Source organism: Callorhinus ursinus, unplaced genomic scaffold (genome assembly GCF_003265705.2).
Source record: "Callorhinus ursinus isolate GAN/ISIS: 27379988/994484 unplaced genomic scaffold, GSC_fseal_2.0 scaffold56, whole genome shotgun sequence".
Taxonomy (NCBI): Eukaryota; Metazoa; Chordata; class Mammalia; order Carnivora; family Otariidae; genus Callorhinus; species Callorhinus ursinus.
The window spans coordinates 8,263,474-8,284,983 of NW_027397118.1; the positions used below are offsets into that span (position 1 = coordinate 8,263,474).

General features: G+C 39.5%; 2 protein-coding genes and 1 pseudogene across 4 annotated transcripts in view; 2 read left to right on the forward strand and 1 right to left on the reverse strand.

The window, feature by feature from the left end:
- The window catches only part of PHKB (phosphorylase kinase regulatory subunit beta), a 303,729-nt gene extending 285,745 nt beyond the window's left edge, over positions 1-17,984 (reverse strand). The window contains exons 1-2 of one of the 3 annotated variants that reach the window (XM_073884358.1): positions 17,766-17,984; positions 15,497-15,511 (exon numbers count right to left, since the gene is read on the reverse strand). In XM_073884358.1, coding sequence (XP_073740459.1) covers positions 15,497-15,511; positions 17,766-17,820 — 70 coding nt within the window. In that variant the 5' untranslated portion in view covers positions 17,821-17,984. Of the gene's footprint in view, positions 1-15,496; positions 15,610-17,765 lie in introns of all 3 variants that reach the window. The other 2 variants (XM_025852337.2, XM_025852340.2) reach the window with 2 other exon arrangements.
- LOC112809026 (annexin A2 pseudogene) lies at positions 13,799-15,173 on the forward strand (annotated as a pseudogene).
- An 18-nt stretch (positions 17,985-18,002) lies between the features above and the next one.
- The window catches only part of ITFG1 (integrin alpha FG-GAP repeat containing 1), a 332,983-nt gene continuing 329,475 nt past the window's right edge, over positions 18,003-21,510 (forward strand). Inside the window, exons 1-2 of the mRNA XM_025852344.2 lie at positions 18,003-18,361; positions 20,062-20,134. Coding sequence (XP_025708129.1) covers positions 18,154-18,361; positions 20,062-20,134 — 281 coding nt within the window. The 5' untranslated portion in view covers positions 18,003-18,153. The remainder of the gene's footprint in view (positions 18,362-20,061; positions 20,135-21,510) is intronic.

The following is a 21,510-nucleotide window of genomic DNA, read 5'->3' on the forward strand; positions in this document are numbered from 1 at the left end:
TCCTGAAAGCAGCTCGGGAGAAGAGATATGTAACCTACAATGGTAGAAACATTAGATTGGCAACAGACCTATCCACAGAGACGTGGCAGGCCAGAAAGGACTGGCAAGATATCTTCAGAGCACTAAACGAGAAAAATATGCAGCCAAGAATACTATATCCAGCTAGGCTATCACTGAAAATAGAAGGAGAGATAAAAAGCTTCCAGAACAAACAAAAACTAAAGGAATTTGCAAACACGAAACCAGCCCTCCAAGAAATATTGAGAGGGGTCCTCTAAGCAAAGAGAGAACCTAAAAGCAGCAAAGAGCAGAAACGAACACAGACAACAGACAGTTAACAGTCACCTTACAGGTAATACAATGGCACTAAATTCATACCTTTCAATAGTTAACCTGAATGTAAATGGGCTCAATGCCCCAATCAAAAGACACAGGCTATCAGATTGGATTAAAAAACAAGACCCATCAATATGCTGTCTGCAAGAGACTCATTTTAGACGCAAAGACACCCCCAGATTGAAAGTGAGGGGGTGGAAAACCATTTACCATGCTAATGGACACCAAAAGAAAGCTGGGGTGGCAATCCTTCTATCAGACAAACTAGATTTTAAAACAAAGACTGTAATAAGAGATGAGGAAGGACACTATATCCTACTTAAAGGGTCTATCCAACAAGAAGATCTAACAATTGTAAATATCTATGCCCCGAACATGGGAGCAGCCAATTATATAAGGCAATTAATAACAAAAGCAAAGAAACACATTGACAACAATACAATAATAGTGGGGGACTTTAACACCCCCCTGACTGAAATGGACAGATCATCTAAGCAAAAGATCAACAAGGAAATAAAGACTTTAAATGACACACTGGACCAAATGGACTTCACAGACATATTCAGAACATTCCATCCCAAAGCAACGGAATACACATTCTTCTCTAGTGCCCATGGAACATTCTCCAGAATTGATCACATCCTAGGTCACAAATCAGGTCTCAATCGGTACCAAAAGATTGGGATCATTCCCTGCATATTTTCAGACCACAATGCTTTGAAACTAGAACTCAACCACAAGAGGAAAGTCGGAAAGAACTCAAATACATGGAGGCTAAAGAGCATCCTACTAAAGAATGAATGGGTCAACCAAGAAATTAAAGAAGAATTAAAAAAATTCATGGAAACCAATGAAAATGAAAACACAACTGTTCAAAATCTTTGGGATACAGCAAAGGCGGTCCTGAGAGGAAAGTATATAGCAATACAAGCCTTTCTCAAGAAACAAGAAAGGTCTCAAATACACAACCTAACCCTACACCTAAAGGAGCTGGAGAAAGAACAGCAAATAAAGCCTAAACCCAGCAAGAGAAGAGAAATCATAAAGATCAGAGCAGAAATCAATGAACTAGAAACCAAAAGAACAGTAGAACAGATCAACGAAACTAGGAGCTGGTTCTTTGAAAGAATTAACAAGATTGATAAACCCCTGGCCAGACTGATCAAAAAGAAAAGAGAAATGACCCAAATCAACAAAATCATGAATGAAAGAGGAGAGATCACAACCAACACCAAAGAAATACAAACAATTATAAGAACATATTATGAGCAACTCTATGCCAGCAAATTAGAGAACCTGGAAGAAATGGGTGCATTCCCAGAGATGTATCAACTACCAAAATTGAACCAGGAAGAAATAGAAAACCTGAACAGACCTATAACCACTAAGGAAATTGAAACAGTCATCAAAAATCTCCCAAGAAACAAAAGCCCAGGGCCAGACGGCTTCCCGGGGGAATTCTATCAGACATTTCAAGAAGAATTAATACCTATTCTCCTGAAACTCTTCCAAAAAATAGAAATGGAAGGGAAACTTCCAAACTCATTTTATGAGGCCAGCATTACCTTGATCCCAAAACCAGACAAAGACCCCATCAAAAAAGAGAATTACAGACCAATATCCTTGATGAACATGGATGCAAAAATTCTCACCAAAATACTAGCCAATAGGATCCAACAGTACATTAAAAGAATTATTCACCATGACCAAGTGGGATTTATTCCTGGGCTGCAAGGCTGGTTCAACATCCGCAAATCAATCAACGTGATACAATACATTAACAAAAGAAAGAGCAAGAATCATATGATCCTCTCAATAGATGCAGAAAAAGCATTTGACAAAGTACAACATCCTTTCTTGATCAAAACTCTTCAGAGTATAGGGATAGAGGGTACATACCTCAATATCATAAAAGCCATCTATGAAAAACCTACAGCGAGTATCATTCTCAATGGGGAAAGGCTGAGAGCCTTTCCCCTAAGGTCAGGAACGCGGCAGGGATGTCCACTCTCACCACTGCTATTCAACATAGTATTAGAAGTCCTAGCCACAGCAATCAGACAACAAAAAGAAATCAAAGGCATCCAAATCGGCAAAGAGGAAGTCAAACTCTCACTCTTTGCAGATGATATGATACTGTATGTGGAAAACCCAAAAGACTCCACCCCAAAACTGCTAGAACTCATACAGGAATTCAGTCAAGTAGCAGGATATAAAATCAATGCACAGAAATCAGTGGCATTCCTATACACCAGCAACAAGACAGAAGAGAGACAAATCAAGGAGTCTATCCCATTTACAATTGCACCCAAAACCATTAGATACCTAGGAATAAATCTAACCAAAGAGGCAAAGGATCTGTACTCAGAAAACTATAAAATACTCATGAAAGAAATTGAAGAAGACACAAAGAAATGGAAAAACGTTCCATGCTCATGGATTGGGAGAATCAACATTGTGAAGATGTCAATGCTACCTAGAGCAATCTACACATTCAATGCAATCCCCATCAAAATACCATCCACTTTTTTCAAAGAAATGGAACAAATAATCCTAAAATTTGTATGGAACCAGAAGAGACCCCGAATAGCCAGAGGAATACTGAAAAAGAAAAGCAAAGCTGGCGGCATCACAATTCCGGACTTCCAGCTCTATTACAAAGCTGTCATCATCAAGACAGTATGGTACTGGCACAAAAACAGACGCATAGATCAATGGAACAGAATCGAGAGCCCAGAAATGGACCCTCAACTCTATGGTCAACTCATCTTTGACAAAGCAGGAAAGAATGTCCAATGGAAAAAAGACAGTCTCTTCAACAAATGGTGTTGGGAAAATTGGACAGCCACATGCAGAAGAATGAAACTGGACCATTTCCTTACACCACACACAAAAATAGACTCCAAATGGTTGAAAGACCTAAACGTGAGACAGGAGTCCATCAAAATCCTAAAGGAGAACACAGGTAGCAACCTTTTCGACCTTAGCCGCAGCAACTTCTTCCTAGAAACATCGCCAAAGGCACGGGAAGCCCGGGCAAAAATGAACTATTGGGATTTCATCAAGATAAAAAGCTTTTGCACAGCAAAAGAAACAGTGCACAAAACTAAAAGACAACCGACAGAATGGGAGAAAATATTTGCAAATGACATATCAGATAAAGGGCTAGTATCCAAAATCTATAAAGAACTTATCAAACTCAACACCCAAAGAACAAATCATCCAATCAAGAAATGGGCAGAAGACATAAACAGACATTTCTCCAAAGAAGACATCCAAATGGTCAACAGGCACATGAAAAAGTGCTCAACATCGCTCGGCATCAGGGAAATCCAAATCAAAACCTCAATGAGATACCACCTCACACCCGTCAGAATGGCTAAAATTAACAAGTCAGGGAACAACAGATGTTGGCGGGGATGTGGAGAAAGGGGAACCCTTCTACACTGTTGGTGGGAATGCAAGCTGGTGCAACCACTCTGGAAAACAGTATGGAGGTTCCTCAAACAGTTGAAATTAGAGCTACCGTTCGATCCAGCAATTGCGCTACTGGGTATTTACCCCAAAGATACAAATGTAGGGACCCGAAGGGGTACGTGCACCCCAATGTTTATAGCAGCAATGTCCACAATAGCCAAACTGTGGAAAGAGCCAAGATGCCAATCGACAGATGAATGGATAAAGAAGATGTGGTATATATACACAATGTAATATTATGCAGCCATCAAAAGGAATGAGATCTTGCCATTTGCAACGACGTGGATGGAACTGGAGGGTGTTATGCTGAGTGAAATAAGTCAATCAGAGAAAGACATGTATCACATGACCTCACTGATATGAGGAATTCTTAATCTCAGGAAACAAACTGAGTGTTACTGGAGTGGTTGGGGGTGGGAGGGATGGGGTGGCTGGGTGATAGACATTGGGGAGGGTATGTGCTACGGTGAGCGCTGTGAATTGTGCAAGACTGTTGAATCACAGATCTGTACTTCTGAAACAAATAACGCAACATATTTTAAGAAAAAAGGAAAAGAAGAAGATAACAGGAGAGGAAGAAAAGGGGAGTATGTCAGAGGGGGAGACGAACCATGAGAGATGATGGACTCTGAAAAACTGAGGGTTCTAGAGGGAGGGGGGTGGGGGGATGGGTTAGCCTGGTGATGGGTATTGAGGAGGGCACGTTTTGCATGGTGCACTGGGTGTTATGAACAAACAATGAATCATGGAACACTGCATCAAAAACTAATGATGTAATATATGGTGATTAACATAACAATAAAAAAATTAAAAAAAAAAAGAAAAGAAAACAAGCTCTTATTATGAAGAATTTTAAATATGAAAAATATTTAACATGAAAACTTCATTGTCATCAGTAGACCATTTAAAAGATGCTTAACAGAAACAAAAGCTAAAGGTCTAAAATCAACTAGCTCAAACACTACATCAAAAACTAATGATGTAATGTATGGTGATTAACATAACAATAAAAAATTATTTAATAAATAAATAAATAAAATCAACTAGCTCATATGAGCCATATTTGTAAGGGGCTCAATTTGAACAGAAAAATTCCCACCAAAGCAGAAATGTATCAGTTGAAATGATTAATACTCTCTACAAAAGCACATCATAATACCAAATAAAATTATGTTTAAAGAACCTTTTAAAGCAATTATTTCTAAATAAGTTGTGTTTTAAAATGTATTTATAAGTATGAAAGTTTGAAACGTCACCCAGTGGGGCATGGCTTTATTTCCTATACTCCATCATGAGCAAAGCCTCATTGATGTTTACTATATTTTCTCTAGAGCTCCAGATTTCTTACTACTAATTTCCAGATGAAGTCACCTAACCAAATCTATAGCACCAAACTGGTCAAAACCTAAGAGTGGTAGGGCACCTGGGTGGCTCAGTTGGTTAGGCCTCTGACTCTTGATTTAGGCTCAGGTCACGCTCTCTGGGTCTTGAGATGGAGCCCTCTGTCAAGCTCCGTACTCAGCACTCAGCACGGAGTCTGCTGGAGATTCTCTCTCCCTTTCCCTCTGCCACTACCCCCTACTCTCTCTCTAAATAAATAAATAAATAAATAATTTTTGGGGGGGGTACAAAAAACAAAAACTAACAATGCTGCCTACTTTGAAATCACTCGGCCATAGGATGTTCTATTGTTCAAAACTTATTAAATATATTGTTTTTATTTAATGAGAGAGAACATAGTAAGATTAAGACAGCAAGGTCTATGGTCAAATTATACACACACATACTCTCTCATTCACACACAAGAGTTACTTGAGACCTGCCAAAATTTCCATCATCACAATATATCATCAGTTAATGCTTAGGTCAAAATATTTAAAATGACAGATCACAGTAGGTTTAGAGGTTTATTCCCTCACCCTTAATTTCTGAAGAATTAAATCTGCACAACTGCCATTTGGTTACAGATGCAAATTCATGAAAGAAATATATTTAGAAGACAGAAAGAAAAAAAAGATGAGACAAATCACCGTAAATCAGAAACTATTAAAAGTTCAGATGCAAATTACATACACAAACAAACTGTCCTATAAGCTGAAAACTTCATGGAAAAAACAGTTCATTGATTAAAGCCACAGCAAGCCAAGGTCATGTTTATGACAAACTAATTTTTTCTAACTATAAGCAACCATCAGATATTTATGATCAAGCTTAAAAATTAATGTAGCCACATAAAGAAAAACATTTTAAACACAAAATTCACTGGTTCAACTGCGAAAGGAAGATAGAAATATAATAGAAAATACAAGTTAAGCACCCGATGATATGAATGTTTTCAAAATACACCAGGAATGAACACATATATGATAAAATACTGCCCAAAGCTCAACTGTCCAATCCTGAACCCTGTGCCTATCCTCGTCAGAACACCTTCACAGCTTTAGCAATAAGACTCAGTCTGTCATCCAAATAACATCATGGCTGTTCATCTCCATGACTAGGATCTATATATTTGTAAAAATTCAGTCCTGAGCTATAAAACTTGAATCTTAAATGACCAAAAAGGCAGGCCATGGAAATGGTGTGAGGTTACTGATTTGTTACTGCTTTATTAGCAAATACAACAATAAGCTTTAAAAATTTTTATGTAACACTTTATATTATATACATGTTATATAAAATTTATAATAAAATTATAAACCATTTTATATTATATGCATGTTCTATAAAATTTTATATAACAAGTTGAAAACTAATGATGTATATATTTTGAAAGACAACCAAGAACACATGAGACACATATCAGAACCTACAAAATTGGCCAATTGCAATTACACGCTTAAGATGTATATTTTGAAAGACAACCAAGAATACATGAGACATATATCAGAACCTATAAAAATGGCCAATTTCAATTATACACTTAATTATGCACTGTGGTTTTTGGAAGTCACTGTTCATCTATAAAAGCAAAAGCGACTTCCTCAAGAAATCTGTGAAATACAAACTGAAAGAGAAGAAAGCTATGAAATCGAGAAATTAAAAATGAGGAATGTCTTTAAAGGACTAAGGTGTAGTCATATCATTCTTGGTAAAAAGTAACTAATAAAATCTGTAAGGAAAAGAGGGAACAAAATAGAAAACAGGAACAAGTTTTTCATTTTTTAAAAACCATTTCTAACCAAGGCAGCCAAAGCCTAATGTGACAAAAATGAGAACAAGTGTGAATTTATTAAAAACACATCACAGGAAACTACAATGAACCATCAAAAAGCACTTACTAACTTTTCAAGACCTAATATATAACATGCAGTTACAATTTTCTGTTATTTGTTTTCTACTTAAGGATTTGAAAATAAACTCCCTTCAAAATCATAAAAGACATATTCTAACTATATGCCTACCAGTAAAAATAAAATATTTATATCTGTCATGAACCCAACATCTCTTAACAGGTAAATCAAATCTCCATATGTATCTTCTAGCCTGAACCAAGAAAAGAGACAGCAGAACTTTGCACAATTTTGCAGGTTATTCTACAGAAATAGAATAGCCAATCTGTCATTTTAAAATATGGACAAAAATTATAATGACATAAAATAAGATATATATTTATAAGAATTTACTATACACACACACACACACACACACACACACACAGGAAATCTGTTGAATTGGTCCCCCTTCTAAAAGTCAGTCCACTGAGTCAAAAATTATATAATAAATGGCACATGGATTCCAATGCATAATCAAAGTGATCACATTTTCTGAATCTAGACTGATGAGAGAGTCAATATCTGCACTTTCACAGACATTAATCACCCAACATGGACTGAGTGACCCATGCCTGGCACTGTGCCCTGTGTTAAGTGTCAGAGACAGACATATAATACATGGCTTCTGCCATCAGCTGCTCCCTACCTTTCCCCACTCTCCGATCTATTTTTCACTTAGTAGCCAAAGGATCTTCATAAAACGTTACTAAGTCTTATCACTGTATTACTGCAAATTTTCAATGGCTTTCCTTCTCACAATAAAATCCAAGTTATCTTCAAGGCTTCCAATGCCCTGCCCATCCCAGCCATCTTCTCTCTCCTATTTGTCATTCACAGTGCTTTGTCCTTTAGCCTTCTCAGTGCTCCTCAAATGTCCAGCTATCTGTCCCCAAGATCCTAGCCTAGAATCCTCTTCCCCCTAACTTCTCATTTGACTTCTACATCCTCCTGCAGCTCAAATGTCACTTCCAGAGAAGAATTCACTAAAGTCCCACACTAATGCTGCAGGAGATGGAGAGCTAATGAGTGGTGTTAAGCAAGGGAGTAACAGATCAGTTCTTTATTTTAGAAAAATCATCCAGACAGGAACTTGTAGAATGGACTTGCTAGAGGTGGTATAATGACAGATGATGGCCATAAGCAGCAAAGTTAAGTAGGAAACAACTAAAAGAGTCCAAGACAGAGATTCTATATCTACAAGAGCACTAAAGTCATCTTTAGCTCTGCATAAAGTTCCATTGGGCTATGAGCTCTCTAAAACCAGTATTATATATTACAAACTTCCTGTGACATTAGAGAGACCCTATAAATGCTAATTTGAAATGAGAGAAGAGCAGTGAACATAACCAAGATGCAAATAATAATCACTGCCATTCATTTATAGGACACTCAGGCAATATGCATAATGAAGGGGAAGGTAGCAGTGGTTAGGAGCAGTGGTTCTGCCAGAGTCTGCATCCTAGCTGCATGACTTTTTGTGAGTTTACTTCTCTGTGTTTTGTTTTGTTTTGTTTTGTTTGTTTTCAAGAGAGAAGTAATAGTACCTATGGCAAAAGATTGTTGTGAGATTTAAATGAAAAGCACTGAAAATAACACTGCTTGTCACATATTAAATATTCAATAAAAGTTAGCTACTAAAATAGTCCCTGCTGTCACCATCAACACTATAGTCTTTATTATAAGTACCACTACTACAACCACCAAGTACTTTACAGACATTATTTCACCTTCGCAAAAGAACTTATGAAGGATATACTATTATCTCTACTATCCAATGAAGGAAAGTAGATAGAAAAACAATTCACGCAGTTTATAAATATCATACCGGGATCTGAGCCAGTAGCCTGAGTCTAAAGCCTATATACTAAGCACACGATGACACTGTCTCTAAAAAGGGCAGGAGGAACTCAGGTGTGATAAGTAATATAATTTTCTAAGCAATATGATGTACTGATCATTTATTATGCTCCAAGACCTCTTCTAGGCTCTAGGCATGCAGGAGAGGATAAAACAGATGAAATCTCTTCTCTCATATGAGTGATCTATCTGGGGGCCACTTAGATTGAACAGGAAGAAAAGGTCTTTCTAAGGAGACTTAAGCTTAAGATGAGAACCTAAAAGACAACCGAAAGGGACAAGCACAAGCTACCAAAGAGCAGGACAGAGAACATTCCAGGCAGAGGAAATCGCTATCACAGAGAGCCTAAGTGAAACAAAATGTGTGTCTTAAGCAACCAAATCAAGCCAGCATGGCGGAAGAGCAACGGGTGAGGAATGGAGAGCTCCATGAGAAGATTACAGACAGGCAACAGCCAGGGGCCTTGGGTCACCCAAGGGAAGGGACTGCGGATTTTATGCTTCAAGATAATAAATTATCACAGGAAAGTGACAGGATCGGACTTACATGGTTAAAAAAAATCTTCTCACTGCTTGAGAGAGAACAGATTGTAGTAAGGCAAGAACGTGAATTCTTTCCAGGCTATCTCGGTAGTTTAGACCAGAGATGAAAGTGGCTAAAACTTGGGAGGCAGGAGTACAGCTGGAGAAAAATAGACAGATTTTAGTATACATTTTTGGAGATGGAGTAGAAAGGATTTACACATGAACTGAATAAAAAGGATGAAAGAAAAAGGAATAACCTCTGTATTTTTAGCATGAATAGCTGGCAGAATAATGGTTTAGTTTACTGAGATGAAGAAGATGAAGGGAGGCCCATGTTTGGGATAAGAATAGGAGTTAGAAATAAGAATTTGGTTTTGGCCAGGTTTCATTTGAGATGCCCATCATATACCCATTTGGAAACGTTCAAGTAGGCACCTGGATCAGAATCAGGAATTCTGGAAGTTCCTCTTATCCTTTATCTTGCCTCACAGAAGATTGGAGATAAAGAAAACATCAAGAGTAAAACAGATTTTAGGATACACAATGTGAGTATTCTGTAACAATCTGAAACAGTGAGACAAGACATTGTACTCCTCATGAAACTATTTCACTTACACAATCTAAAGCATCATTTCTGCTGAGGATAATGATACAGAAAGAAAGTAAGCTTTAAGGTCAATGAGATTCATGCCAGGAGAGTTAGGCCACATCATATGGCCTCTATTTCTTAAATCTTTTAAGATTACAGGGCAGGACCTACTAAGAAGAGATCAGAGCTCCCAGCAGGATACAATTTACAAGTGTTTCAGAAAATTCCATCCTTCTTGAAGGGAACCCATTGCATACCCAATATAAGACAAAAATAAACTCTAACTATACATAAAATAATGACTGCTCTCCCTGCTGTCTGACAGGAGTTCCCATGGAAACTGTCATAAAGAATTTCTTTAGACTTGTGATTATTGACAAAAGTGAAATGGGCTTGGACTCAAACGAGAATAGATTCTAGGTACTCTGATTCAAACTAACTGTAGTTTAGTATGACAAGTTTTCTTAATCAAATGGCCACCTAGAGGATAGATATCAAAATAAGAGAGATAAACAAACTTATCTATTTTTGTATAAGTCCTACTCTTAAAAACCTATCAGCAATATTATAAAAGACGGTGTTAGGAAAGATAAGAACTAAAATTTATTAGGCAGCTACTAAATATCAAGTGTTTTGCATATAATATCTTATTTAATCCTCATAATAATCCTTCTCGGTAGGTTTTATTACCCTTATTTTTATACAGAAGGAAGCTAGTTCTAAAGAATGTAAAGTAACTTGCTCAAGATCAAACAGATAGTAAACAACAAAGCCAGGATGAGATTCAGGTTTAGCTGAACACAAAATGTGTACTCTTTCCTTAGGCTTTTAAAAGAGACCATAACCCACAGTGGTCCACGAACCCAGGCATATGGTATCTTTAAGCCACAAGAAACTTTTTGATTAATTGACTGTTATATTAGGCTGAAAACAAGGCTATCATATAATGCCTAAAAAAAGAGGGAGAGCATCAGACATGTAAAATAAAGAGTTGGGTTATGCCCAGAATATATAATAAAACTTTACCATGTACTGATATGCCCATCAAATCAAATTAATAAAAGGAAAATAATCAAAGACCTAAAAAGAAATCAGGAAAAAATTCAAGTCTTATGCTGATAAACTCACTTAGATGCTGATAAACTTAGGGAGCCAAGAGAGAGATAGGATACTTCGTTTTAAGGAGTAACTTTTAAAATTATTATTTAAGAATAAAGGTAAAAACACCAAGACATTTCTTAGCTCATTACAAAATGCTGTAACAATTACTACTAATAATTCAACTGCAATACCAATGTGACTGCTATTGCTGACTAGCTCTGTTAACCCAACATTGTATAACTAGTAGTCACATGAAAAATGGAGGCAATCTGAGGTACTGGATGCTACACTCCTTTCCTAATTTGGTAAGTTATTTTGCTGGTGAAATATGCCTATAAATTTATGATCTTGTACATTTTACTCCAAGGTTCTTTAAAGAAAAACCTGGACCTTCAGCCATCTCTTTGGATTTAAGCAGTCGAAAAAAAAGAAATTATATTCAACCACAGCACATACGGACACATTAGCAGTCAGAGCACAATAAAGCATGCACACGCAATAAATTCAGTAAAAAGTAGAAACAAAGACAAAAGAGTAGAAATAAATTCAGGAGGAATAAAGAGGGTTACAATACATAGAACAATCTAGGTACACTGGAAGTTAATTTTCCAAAATCAAGGTACTAGCTTTCATTTTTAGTAACATGGGAGAGTGTCTAGCCAAAAGCACCAGGGAAAAGCTCAGCTGTCAACCAAGGGCATGCTTCAAAATAACAGTTGAATGAAACTATTCCTTTTTTTTAAGATTCATTCATTCATTCATTTATTTATTTATTTATTTGAGAGAGAGAGAGAGAGAGAGAGAGAGAGAGAAAGCAAACGCATGAGCAGGGGGAGGGGTAGAGGGAAAGAGAAAGAATCCTCAAGCAGACTCCCTGCTGAGTGCAGAGCCTGACACAGGACTTGATCCCGGGACCCAAAGATCAGGAGCTGAGCTGAAATCAAGAGCCGGCCGCTCAACCGACTGAGCCACCCAGGAACCCCTGAAATTGTTCCTTAAAACACTCTCCTACAATGATAATGTCCAAGGAACAACAACAGGAGAAAACAAATCATTTCCAACGCAGTATTTCTCAATTAGTAAATAAACTATAAATGCAAACCACTCTGAGTATTTATTTTAATAGATAAAAGATTTAAGGAGTTTTAGGAGTCATTATTAAGTTTTGGTTAGAGAAACTCCCAAAAAAGTGTAAATGTTGAAAGTAATTCACAAAGAATCAGTTCTTAAGATGGCTTAAAACTGAAGTTTGGTATATTTCTATTTTGTTTCTTGGTGCATTCTATTTCGATTTAATAATATGGTACTGGAAATACTTCTTGTATATGCCTTCAAACATTCTATGTAATGTTAAAGCACAGTTCTTATGTTTTAAAATTTTCAGGACTATTGATTCATAAAAGCATATCTTTAGTATTCTCTTTCCTTATAACTGCTGAATGACTTTGCTAGTGCCAGAAACCCACCAAGCCCTTATCAGGAAAGCCAAGATGGAAAACAGAGCCTGGTGCTTAAAATACAGAAAACACAGTCCAAAGATATATGTCTTCTTGTTCTCTTAGTTCAAAGATTAACCCAGAAATCAACTGTCAGTCTTATATATTATACACTATTTTGTTATTTAGCAGATGACAACTGGAAACAAGGATCACTTTCATTCCTTAATATGAGCATTCTTTTCCGTCTGTGATTTTTTCTTAAGCTCCTTCTTATTTCAAGATTTTCCTCCTCAATCTTGCCAAAACAGGAATTAAAATCTAAATGGAAATAAAAGGGGAACCACTGACAGGGTTTGGGCTGCCTCACCTCACATTTACCTGTTAATGAGTCCTGTGGTTGAATATTCTACTTAATGCATATTTGAGACAAAAAGCAGCCTCTTGCCAACAGGCTTCTCCCCAGAGTGTTCACACAATGAATAGATTTTAAATGCCTAAGGTGGGTCACTACATACAAAAAAAAGCCCTAAAGACTTTAGTCTTCATTTTAGCTCTGTGGCTGCTAAACAAAGGCCTTTTCTTCTGTAAAGGAAAACTAGATACAGCCAAAGGCCTGAATTCCTAATGAGAATACAAACATGGTCTCTCTTAGATGCAGGAACTTCCTTGCAGATGTTTTCCAAATCCTGGGGACTCATCAGGGGAGCAATCAGCTTTCACCCAGCTTGCAAAGGGTCTCACTAACATGACAGTCTAAGAGCCACTGTGCCAATGTCTCCTCCAGCCCTTATACCAGGATGCCATGGGGTGGAAGGCAAAGCACATAGCCTTGAAACATAATAGTCTTGGACCTAGGGCAAGTTGCTTTACCTTTGTGAGCTTTTGTTTCCTGTCTATGAAATTGTATACAAAAATACCTACTTCACAGGGGCACTGGGTGGCTCAGTCAGTTAAGCATCAGACTTTTGATTTCGGCTCAGGTCATGATCTCAGGGTTGTGAGATCAAGCCTGGCATCCAGCTCCGCACTGGGCATGGAGGCTGCTTAAGATTCTCTCTCCCCCTCTCCCTCTATCCCTCCCTCCACCTCTCTCTAAAGAAGAGGGGGAAAAAAAACCTGAGGAAATAATTGTAACACTAACCAAAAACTTCTAATTTATAAAAGTTATTTCCATTATGCAAGAAGATGATAATCACTTAAGAAGCTTTTTAGGGACTCTACAACTGGGGACGCTCGCAGCTCTCGGCGCCGGGCCCAGCTTCCTTCAAAATGTCTACTGTTCACGAAATTCTCTGCAAGCTCAGCTTGGAGGGTGATCACTCCAAGCTCCCACAGGCATACGAGTCAGTCAAAGCATACACCAATTTTGATGCTGAGCGTGATGCTCTGAACATTGAAACGGCCATCAGGACCAAAGATGTGGATGAGGTCACCATTGTCAACATTTTGACCAATCGCAGCAATGAACAGAGACAGGATATTGCCTTCGCCTACCAGAGGACCAAAAAGGAACTTGCATCAGCACTCAGGTCAGCCTTGTCCGGCCACCTGGAGACCGTGATTTTGGGCCTATTGAAAACACCTGCTTAGTATGATGCTTCTGAGCTGAAAGCCCCCATGAAGGGTCTGGGGACTGACGAGGACTCCCTCATTGAGATCATCTGCTCAAGAACCAACCAAGAGCTTCAGGAAATTAACAGAGTCTACAAAGAAATGTACAAGACTGACCTGGAGAAGGACATCGTTTCTGACACATCTGGTGACTTCCACAAGCTGATGGTTGCCCTTGCAAAGGGTAGAAGAGCAGAGGATGGCTCTGTCATTGATTATGAACTGATTGACCAAGATGTCTGGGATCTCTATGATGCTGGAGTTAAGAGGAAAGGAACTGATGTGCCCAAGGATCAGCATCATGACTGAGGAGAGTGTGTGTCAACTCCAGAAAGTATTTGAAAGGTACAAGAGCTACAGCCCTTATGACATGCTGGAGAGCATCAAGGAGGTCAAAGGAGACCTGGAAAATGCTTTCCTGAACCTGGTCCAGTGCATTCAGAACAAGCCCCTGTATTTTGCTGACCGGCTGTACGACTCCATGAAGGGCAAGGGGACTTGTGATAAAGTCCTGATTAGAATCATGGTCTCTCGCAGTGAAGTGGACATGTTGAAAATTAGGTCTGAATTCAAGAGAAAGTACAGCAAGTCCCTGTACTACTACATCCAGCAAGACACGAAGGGCGACTACCAGAAAGCACTGCTGTACCTGTGTGGTGGGGATGACTGAGGCCCATGACGGATGAGCACCCAGGAGTGGTGCTCCTTTGTTTCCAGCTAACAGTTCTAGAAAATAGCTTGTGACTAACAGTCCCCTTGTGCCTGTCCCCATGAGGACAGCGTTAGCATCACCCCCTCCCCATCCTTATGTCAGTTGCCTAAGCATTGCCTGCCTCTCATGTCTAGTCTCTCCTTTTAGCCAAAGAAACGAACATTCCAAGGAGTTGGAAGTGAAATCTATGATGTGAAACACTTTGCCTCTTGTGTACTGTGTCATACACAGATGAATAAACTGAATTTTTACTTTATTTTAAAAAAAAAAAGCTTTTTAGGCACCTATTTTACAACTGAGGCTCCCAGGCACTGAGGCTCCCAGGCCCTGGTCACATAGAGCTGGTGTAAAGACAGGGTCTCCTCTCCACACTTCTCATGCCCTATACAACACCACTACAGGCCACATTCAACATACACTACAAACTTGAGCCTAACAACAACAGAAATGATGCCAGGCTTGGGCCCACCAAAGAGGAAATAAAACCAAAATGATATCATATGGTTGACATCAACCTTCAGAAACAAAGGTACTTAAAATTATCAAGTGACCCTTTGAGGGTCTACGCACTTACCAGACCTTAAGAAAGCTGGAGGAGAAGAGACGATGGCATCAGGTGAGCTGGCCATTTCAAACTGTTGACTCTAATCATAAGCGTTGCAGGCTAAACTACAGCAATTTTCAAAACTGTTTAGTGAAGGTTAGAAGCAATCAGCGTTAGATTAATTGAAAGCAGTGTGAGCAGTTATTAACATGATGCAGTGTGCAACAAAGGCAATAATTGAGGTCCATTATAATTTTATTTTCTTTTTAATGACTTAAAAATTTGATTTTCTTTGCTTTGATAAATTACATTTGCTTATATGGATGAGGCAGGCAATATATAATATCCACTTATTAAACAATACATACGTGTAGCATCCTCTATTGAGCAGTGAAGTGATTATGCTACTATGCAACAATGCTCAGAACTTTGCAGTGGCATCTATCTCAGAGTCAGGTTAGCCCAAGTTTCAAACTAAGTTCAGTTTATATATTCTTCTAAAAGTAACAAACAGAATCAAGTTGATTGTTTTTAAAGACATAGGAAGTCAATGATTCATTCAATAAACTTATAGTGAACACCTTACAGAGTTAGAACCTGAAACCTCAACTAATTTGGAGGAATGACTTCAAATGGTATCTCTTTTACAACCATGATATAAACATACAGTAACATCAAACATTTATACTATGCACTTAAGTACTTTGCACAGAAACTGGACTTGAGTGACTGCATTCAACAAAAGTTAAATAAAATCTGACTTTTTTTTCCTCAAGAAAGAGAAGGTAGGTTTTCAAAGCTTACTGTTACGACATGCAATTCAGAGAAAATAAAGCCTGGAGAAGAAAATAAACCCTACATGCTTATTGAGAGAAAAGAGAAGTGCTGTAAAATAGATGTTGAAGGCAGAGCTCAGTTCCCTGTAAGAAAACTCAGGTTACTCTCTTTGACCAGACAATTAACACTTTTTATAGCCCAGGTAGACACATGTTAACGGTCAATCAATATTTCAATATGACACAAAAATTTTAAGAAGTGTGAAACAGAAGTATATATGACTATTCCAAGTACACTGACTTTGAAATGTACTAGGGACTACTTGTTAAAAAATTCTCTCAGACTTTTGTGGTAGTTCTGCAATAACCTAAGAAAATGGTGCAGAACTTTTTAAATAAGGTTTAAAAACAACGGACTTAGCAACAAAGGTTGAATGAATTTCTCCTCTATGATTTATGAAATTAGATACTTTTCTTTAAATTAAAAAAAAGGCAAACTACACAACAAACAACTAAGAACTTCATAAATTTGAAACCCCAAACATAATGGGGTATATTAGCTGAGGAAAAAAAAAAAAACCTCAATATCAATGCAAATGCAGAACTGGTTTTCTGAGGGCTATGCCTTTCCTTGTTTAACATTAGCATCTCTCAACAATATAGTAATGAAAATCCTTTAAAAGTAAAGATTCTTAATTGAACACTTGTCATTCCACCCATCTTTTCTGTTTATAGGTACACTTTGAGCTCAAGATTATATCCAGCCAGCTAGAAATAAGGGAAGTTTCAATGCTATCTAGAGGAGTTATCAGCCACAAGTGCTAACTTCAAAGTCGTGACTCTGCAATTTGAACAAGTCAGTTCAGGACACTTCCAACTGTTGTAACTGATTGCGCAGCGTCTTCTGACCTCGGCAGCTTTGGATTTGGGAGGCACAACCGGGAACTATGAGTCCTGGGGCCACTTGCCCAGTGAAGGGGCCTGCTTCCTTCTGAGCCCTAAGCATGCTCAATGTGACCCCCTTCACAGCCTAAGGCCCTGTCCCCCCCACCGATTTGTGCCACATAAATAACTCGAAGAACTTGTGAAGAACATAGAAGGGAGATATGAAATAAGGCAACACTTTTCTGCAGTTTTCTAGGACCAGATCATACTCACATCTAAGAATGAAGCTATCTGATTTTTGAGGGAGGACGCACTCTCCCAGGAACCTGGCTGCCGCCTGATTTCTAAAGAGTAAAACTCCAGGCTTATTAGTAGATACCACCACCTACTTTCCGAGGGGGAACACAGACGAAATAGCGTTGGGGAAAAACACATGTAGTAAAGTTCGGGCCACCACCACTTGGTGCGGGTGGGGGTAGACAGGAGGAGGAAGGCCAGGGACCGCTGTCTACTTTCTAAGGGGACACACGCAGGCACAGGTTCAACTCCAAGACCCCCACCAGCCTCCCGCCCAAGACGCTTGAAGGGGATCACCACTCGCGTGCGGGGGAAGGGGGTGGCGCTCCAGCCAGCCAAACCTGAGCGCTTGGCCCGGGCTCTTCGCTCCAACACCTTCCAGCTCACTTCAGCCATCAGCCCCGCCGCCCCCACCACCGCTCTCTGGCCGCCGCCTTGGCTACCGCCCCCGAGGCCGCCTGTCAGCTCCGCCCGGCCGGCCCCGCCCCCCCCCGCGCGACACTGTCGAGAGGCGCTCCGGCCGGAAGTGAGCGCAAGGGCGATTTTCAACCTAGCTTCGCGGCCTCCTAAACGTCAGCGGTGTAGCTCTAGGGGAGAGTGAGAGGGGAACCGGTGGCGGCTCGTACGAGTGTCGGGGCTGTGCGGTTTCTCTCTCGGCCGGCGGCACGGTGCTTTCCGGCTGCCGTCAAGCGCGGCACTGGGCCGGCGGGTGGGGGCCGAGGGGCTGCCATGGCGGCGGCGGGCCGGCGGCCGAGCTTCTGGGCGCTGCTGGCGCCGCTGCTTGGGGGGCTCGCGCTGCTGGGAGTCGGGCCGGTCCCGGCGCGGGCGCTGCACAACGTCACGGCCGAGCTCTTTGGGGCCGAGGCCTGGGGCACCCTGGCGGCCTTCGGAGACCTCAACTCCGACAAGCAGACGGACCTCTTCGTGCTGCGGGAAAGTCAGTGCTTGCCTGGGCCTCCCTCTGTCCGCTGTCCCTGTGCCCCTCCCGGTGTTCCCACACCCCTAGCCCGGATGGCCGGTCCTCCTGCATTTCCCAGCCCTTCTTTCCCAACCCTGTCTCTCCCTTTGTTTCCAACATCCTTTGCAGCTTGCCTGTTTTCTCCTTTTCCAGCCCCGGGTGCTGGCCCGTCCACCCCACAGTTTGATCTACCCACAAGAGCCCTAGAAACACCCCAGGGTTTTTGGTTGTTCCTAAGATGCCTGCGGCCTTCACCCCAGTACCCTCTCTTCCCCATGGAATCACCTGCTTTCCCAAGTACTTCCTGATTCCCAGGAGTCTTTGTAGCTTGCCTCTGCCTTCCCTCCCGAAGCCCCTTCATTCCTTGCAGCTTTCCTTCCTTCGATCTTCCTTACCCTTTAATGAATTGGAAAAGATGTAACTTGACAGTTTCTTCTACCTCCTCATTTGCCTTATTCGCCTGCCCCTCCCTTTTTCAAGGGTCACAGCTTTCTTTGAAGCTACTGTGCCCCCACTCCAGTGTCCTAAACACTTCACAGCTCACACAAGCATTTTGCGGGGACCATTGATAAACCCAGTGTCTCCTTGGGAAAAGATTGTCAAACTGCAAATTCTTCTCCCTCCTGAGCTGTCTAGTCTTTTGTGCACCTGACCTTTTCCTCAGTTTGGTCACCACCCTAATCTTCCAAATCTCTGCTTTCCTTGTCAACTCGAGGTTTTAGGAGTTCTTTGCTTTAACCATCACTAAAGAAACTGTTGTAAATCTTGATGCTGACATTGGGTATTAAATTTTTGTATGACTATTAGGAAAAATAGTGAATATGCCAAAGTTTAAAAATTATTTACTTTTTTAAAAAATAAATAAATGCGAGTAGGGTCTTAGCCTTTTGAGTACCCACAAAACTGGTAGATCAAGGCCACCAAGGAAGGAGGTGAAGCAGGTTTATACAGAGCTTAACTAACGGGATCTTGGTCCAGGTTTCTTGTGGCTCTTACCAGTGTACCAGAGCCTCTTGTGGACTCTGGATAGTTTTCCTATTTTTGTATGACTATGTATTTATTGCAAGAAGGGTGCATACTGCCAAACCTGTAGCTACTCCATCCAAACTGGATACAGAGACTCTCCCCTTGACTTTAAAGATGGCTTGGGTTTAATTAAACAATTTCAAAAGTCTTAAATATGTAATCATGTCCTTGTTACTAGTCAGATACCTACAGTAGGAGTTCCTGTTTCCTGATGCAATGCATCTGTGTGATAAACTAAAAAGCTTTATAAGAGGTCATGTTGGTAGGTCTGGGGAGACAAGGCTTGACATATACTATAGTTAAAAGGCATGTTCTTTATATGGTTCTTTTAAGTCACCAGATCTGATTCCTGGCAAAAGCCATTGGCCTCAGTTTGTTTTGACCAACTGCGTTTTCCATGTTCATCCTTCCTGTTTCTGTGCCACTTTTTTTAACACTGAATTTGTTATTCTGTTATTTGTTATTCTGTAATTTGATATTCTGTTAGGTATTCCCATTCCATCAGACAAGTAGGACTCACCTTGAGAGGGCAGAGGAACTGGAGTAAAATAAGTTTTTTTGTTAATAACAGAACCCAGAAAGCTTTTTGTAACCACTAATTGGAGGTATTACCTGGAAATATTTCTCTAATAACGTATATTCACTTCTTTTAGGAAATGATTTAATCGTCTTTTTGGCAGACCAGAATGCACCCTATTTTAAACCCAAAGTAAAAGTATCCTTGAAGTAAGTACAAATGTATCTGTTCCTGTAAAAACAATCGTTATTGTAATGATTGATATGCAATAGCTAGTTGGATTGTCTTTGAAATCAATTTTATTCAACTGTGTTGACAGAAAACCACTAGTTATGAGGTGTAGGTAGCAAGTAATTTGTTAGGAAAAATAGTGAATATACCAAAGTTTAAAAATTATTTACTTTTTAAAAAAATAAATAAATTTGAGTAAATCAGGTCTGTTCCTGCATAAACACCCTTCATTCTCTTGCAATCTAAGACCCCTTCTTGAATGTGTTGGAGATTATCCCTCATCCTGAGTGTGCACATGGGAGCAGCTCATTCACAGGCTCATCAGGTCAACTATGTGTTGAGAGTGGGAGGGGGAAATTTGCACTGGGAAAAGGTCAGTGACATCTGTTCTAATTTCTTTTTGTTTGACTAGTAGGTGGGGTGGGTTTTTTAAGGTTTATTTTGAAGAAATTTAAATCAAGCTGAATTTTATAAATGTTCAAATAATAGTTCTTATTTTTATTTTATATGACTGGCATTGCCTGAAACTCAGTGATCATCATCAGTAGTGAGCCAGCACAGTTTTGAAACATCAAGAAGCAAGGATTGATTGATAACTGGTTCAAAGAAGAAAACATGAGTTAGTGCAGACTAAAGTGGAAACTTGTAGAAAGTTACAGTATTTCAGTGACCTTCAGTATAATTTACGTGAGGGTTTTCAAGTTTGGGGACACAGTGTTAACAAGAGATGGCAGTACGCATGTTGTGAAGAGGAGGTGGAAAGATTTACCAAACAGAAGTGGGCGGTATACTTTGGAGAGTTATGGACCAAGAAGATGAGATCAGGGCAGACTAGGAACCTTTATAAATATCACAAAGAGTTTGAACTCAGTCCCATGAAAAGTGTGGAATCATTATAGGTTCTTGTTTAAAGGAGCGATGAAGAAAACGGTATTTTAAGTTGATTTACTTGTTAACCATGTACAGGATGAATTGGTTTGTAGAAAGACAAGAGATTACTTAGGAAACAGTTTAAAAAAATATATAAGTCCCTTTGTGGGCTAATGACTGCTCAGACTGTACAATATTTAAACTCAGACATATGTTTTAAAAAAAATGGCCTTGAGTTAGAACATTGAGAAGAAAGTTTTAAATGGACAAACGAACTATCCCTCTTGAGAAAATTTCCTAGTACTGGCTGTCAGCATGCTTGGAGTGGGCAGGGAACAGAAGTTGATAAATATTATATACAGGAAATGACCTGCTTAGAAGTGATTTTTCTTGGAAAGAAATGTTTGAACTACAAAGGACTAGCGTTCCACCAAGTTTAAAAAAAAATCCCAATTCGTTTAATTTTCTTTTATTAATGCAGTGT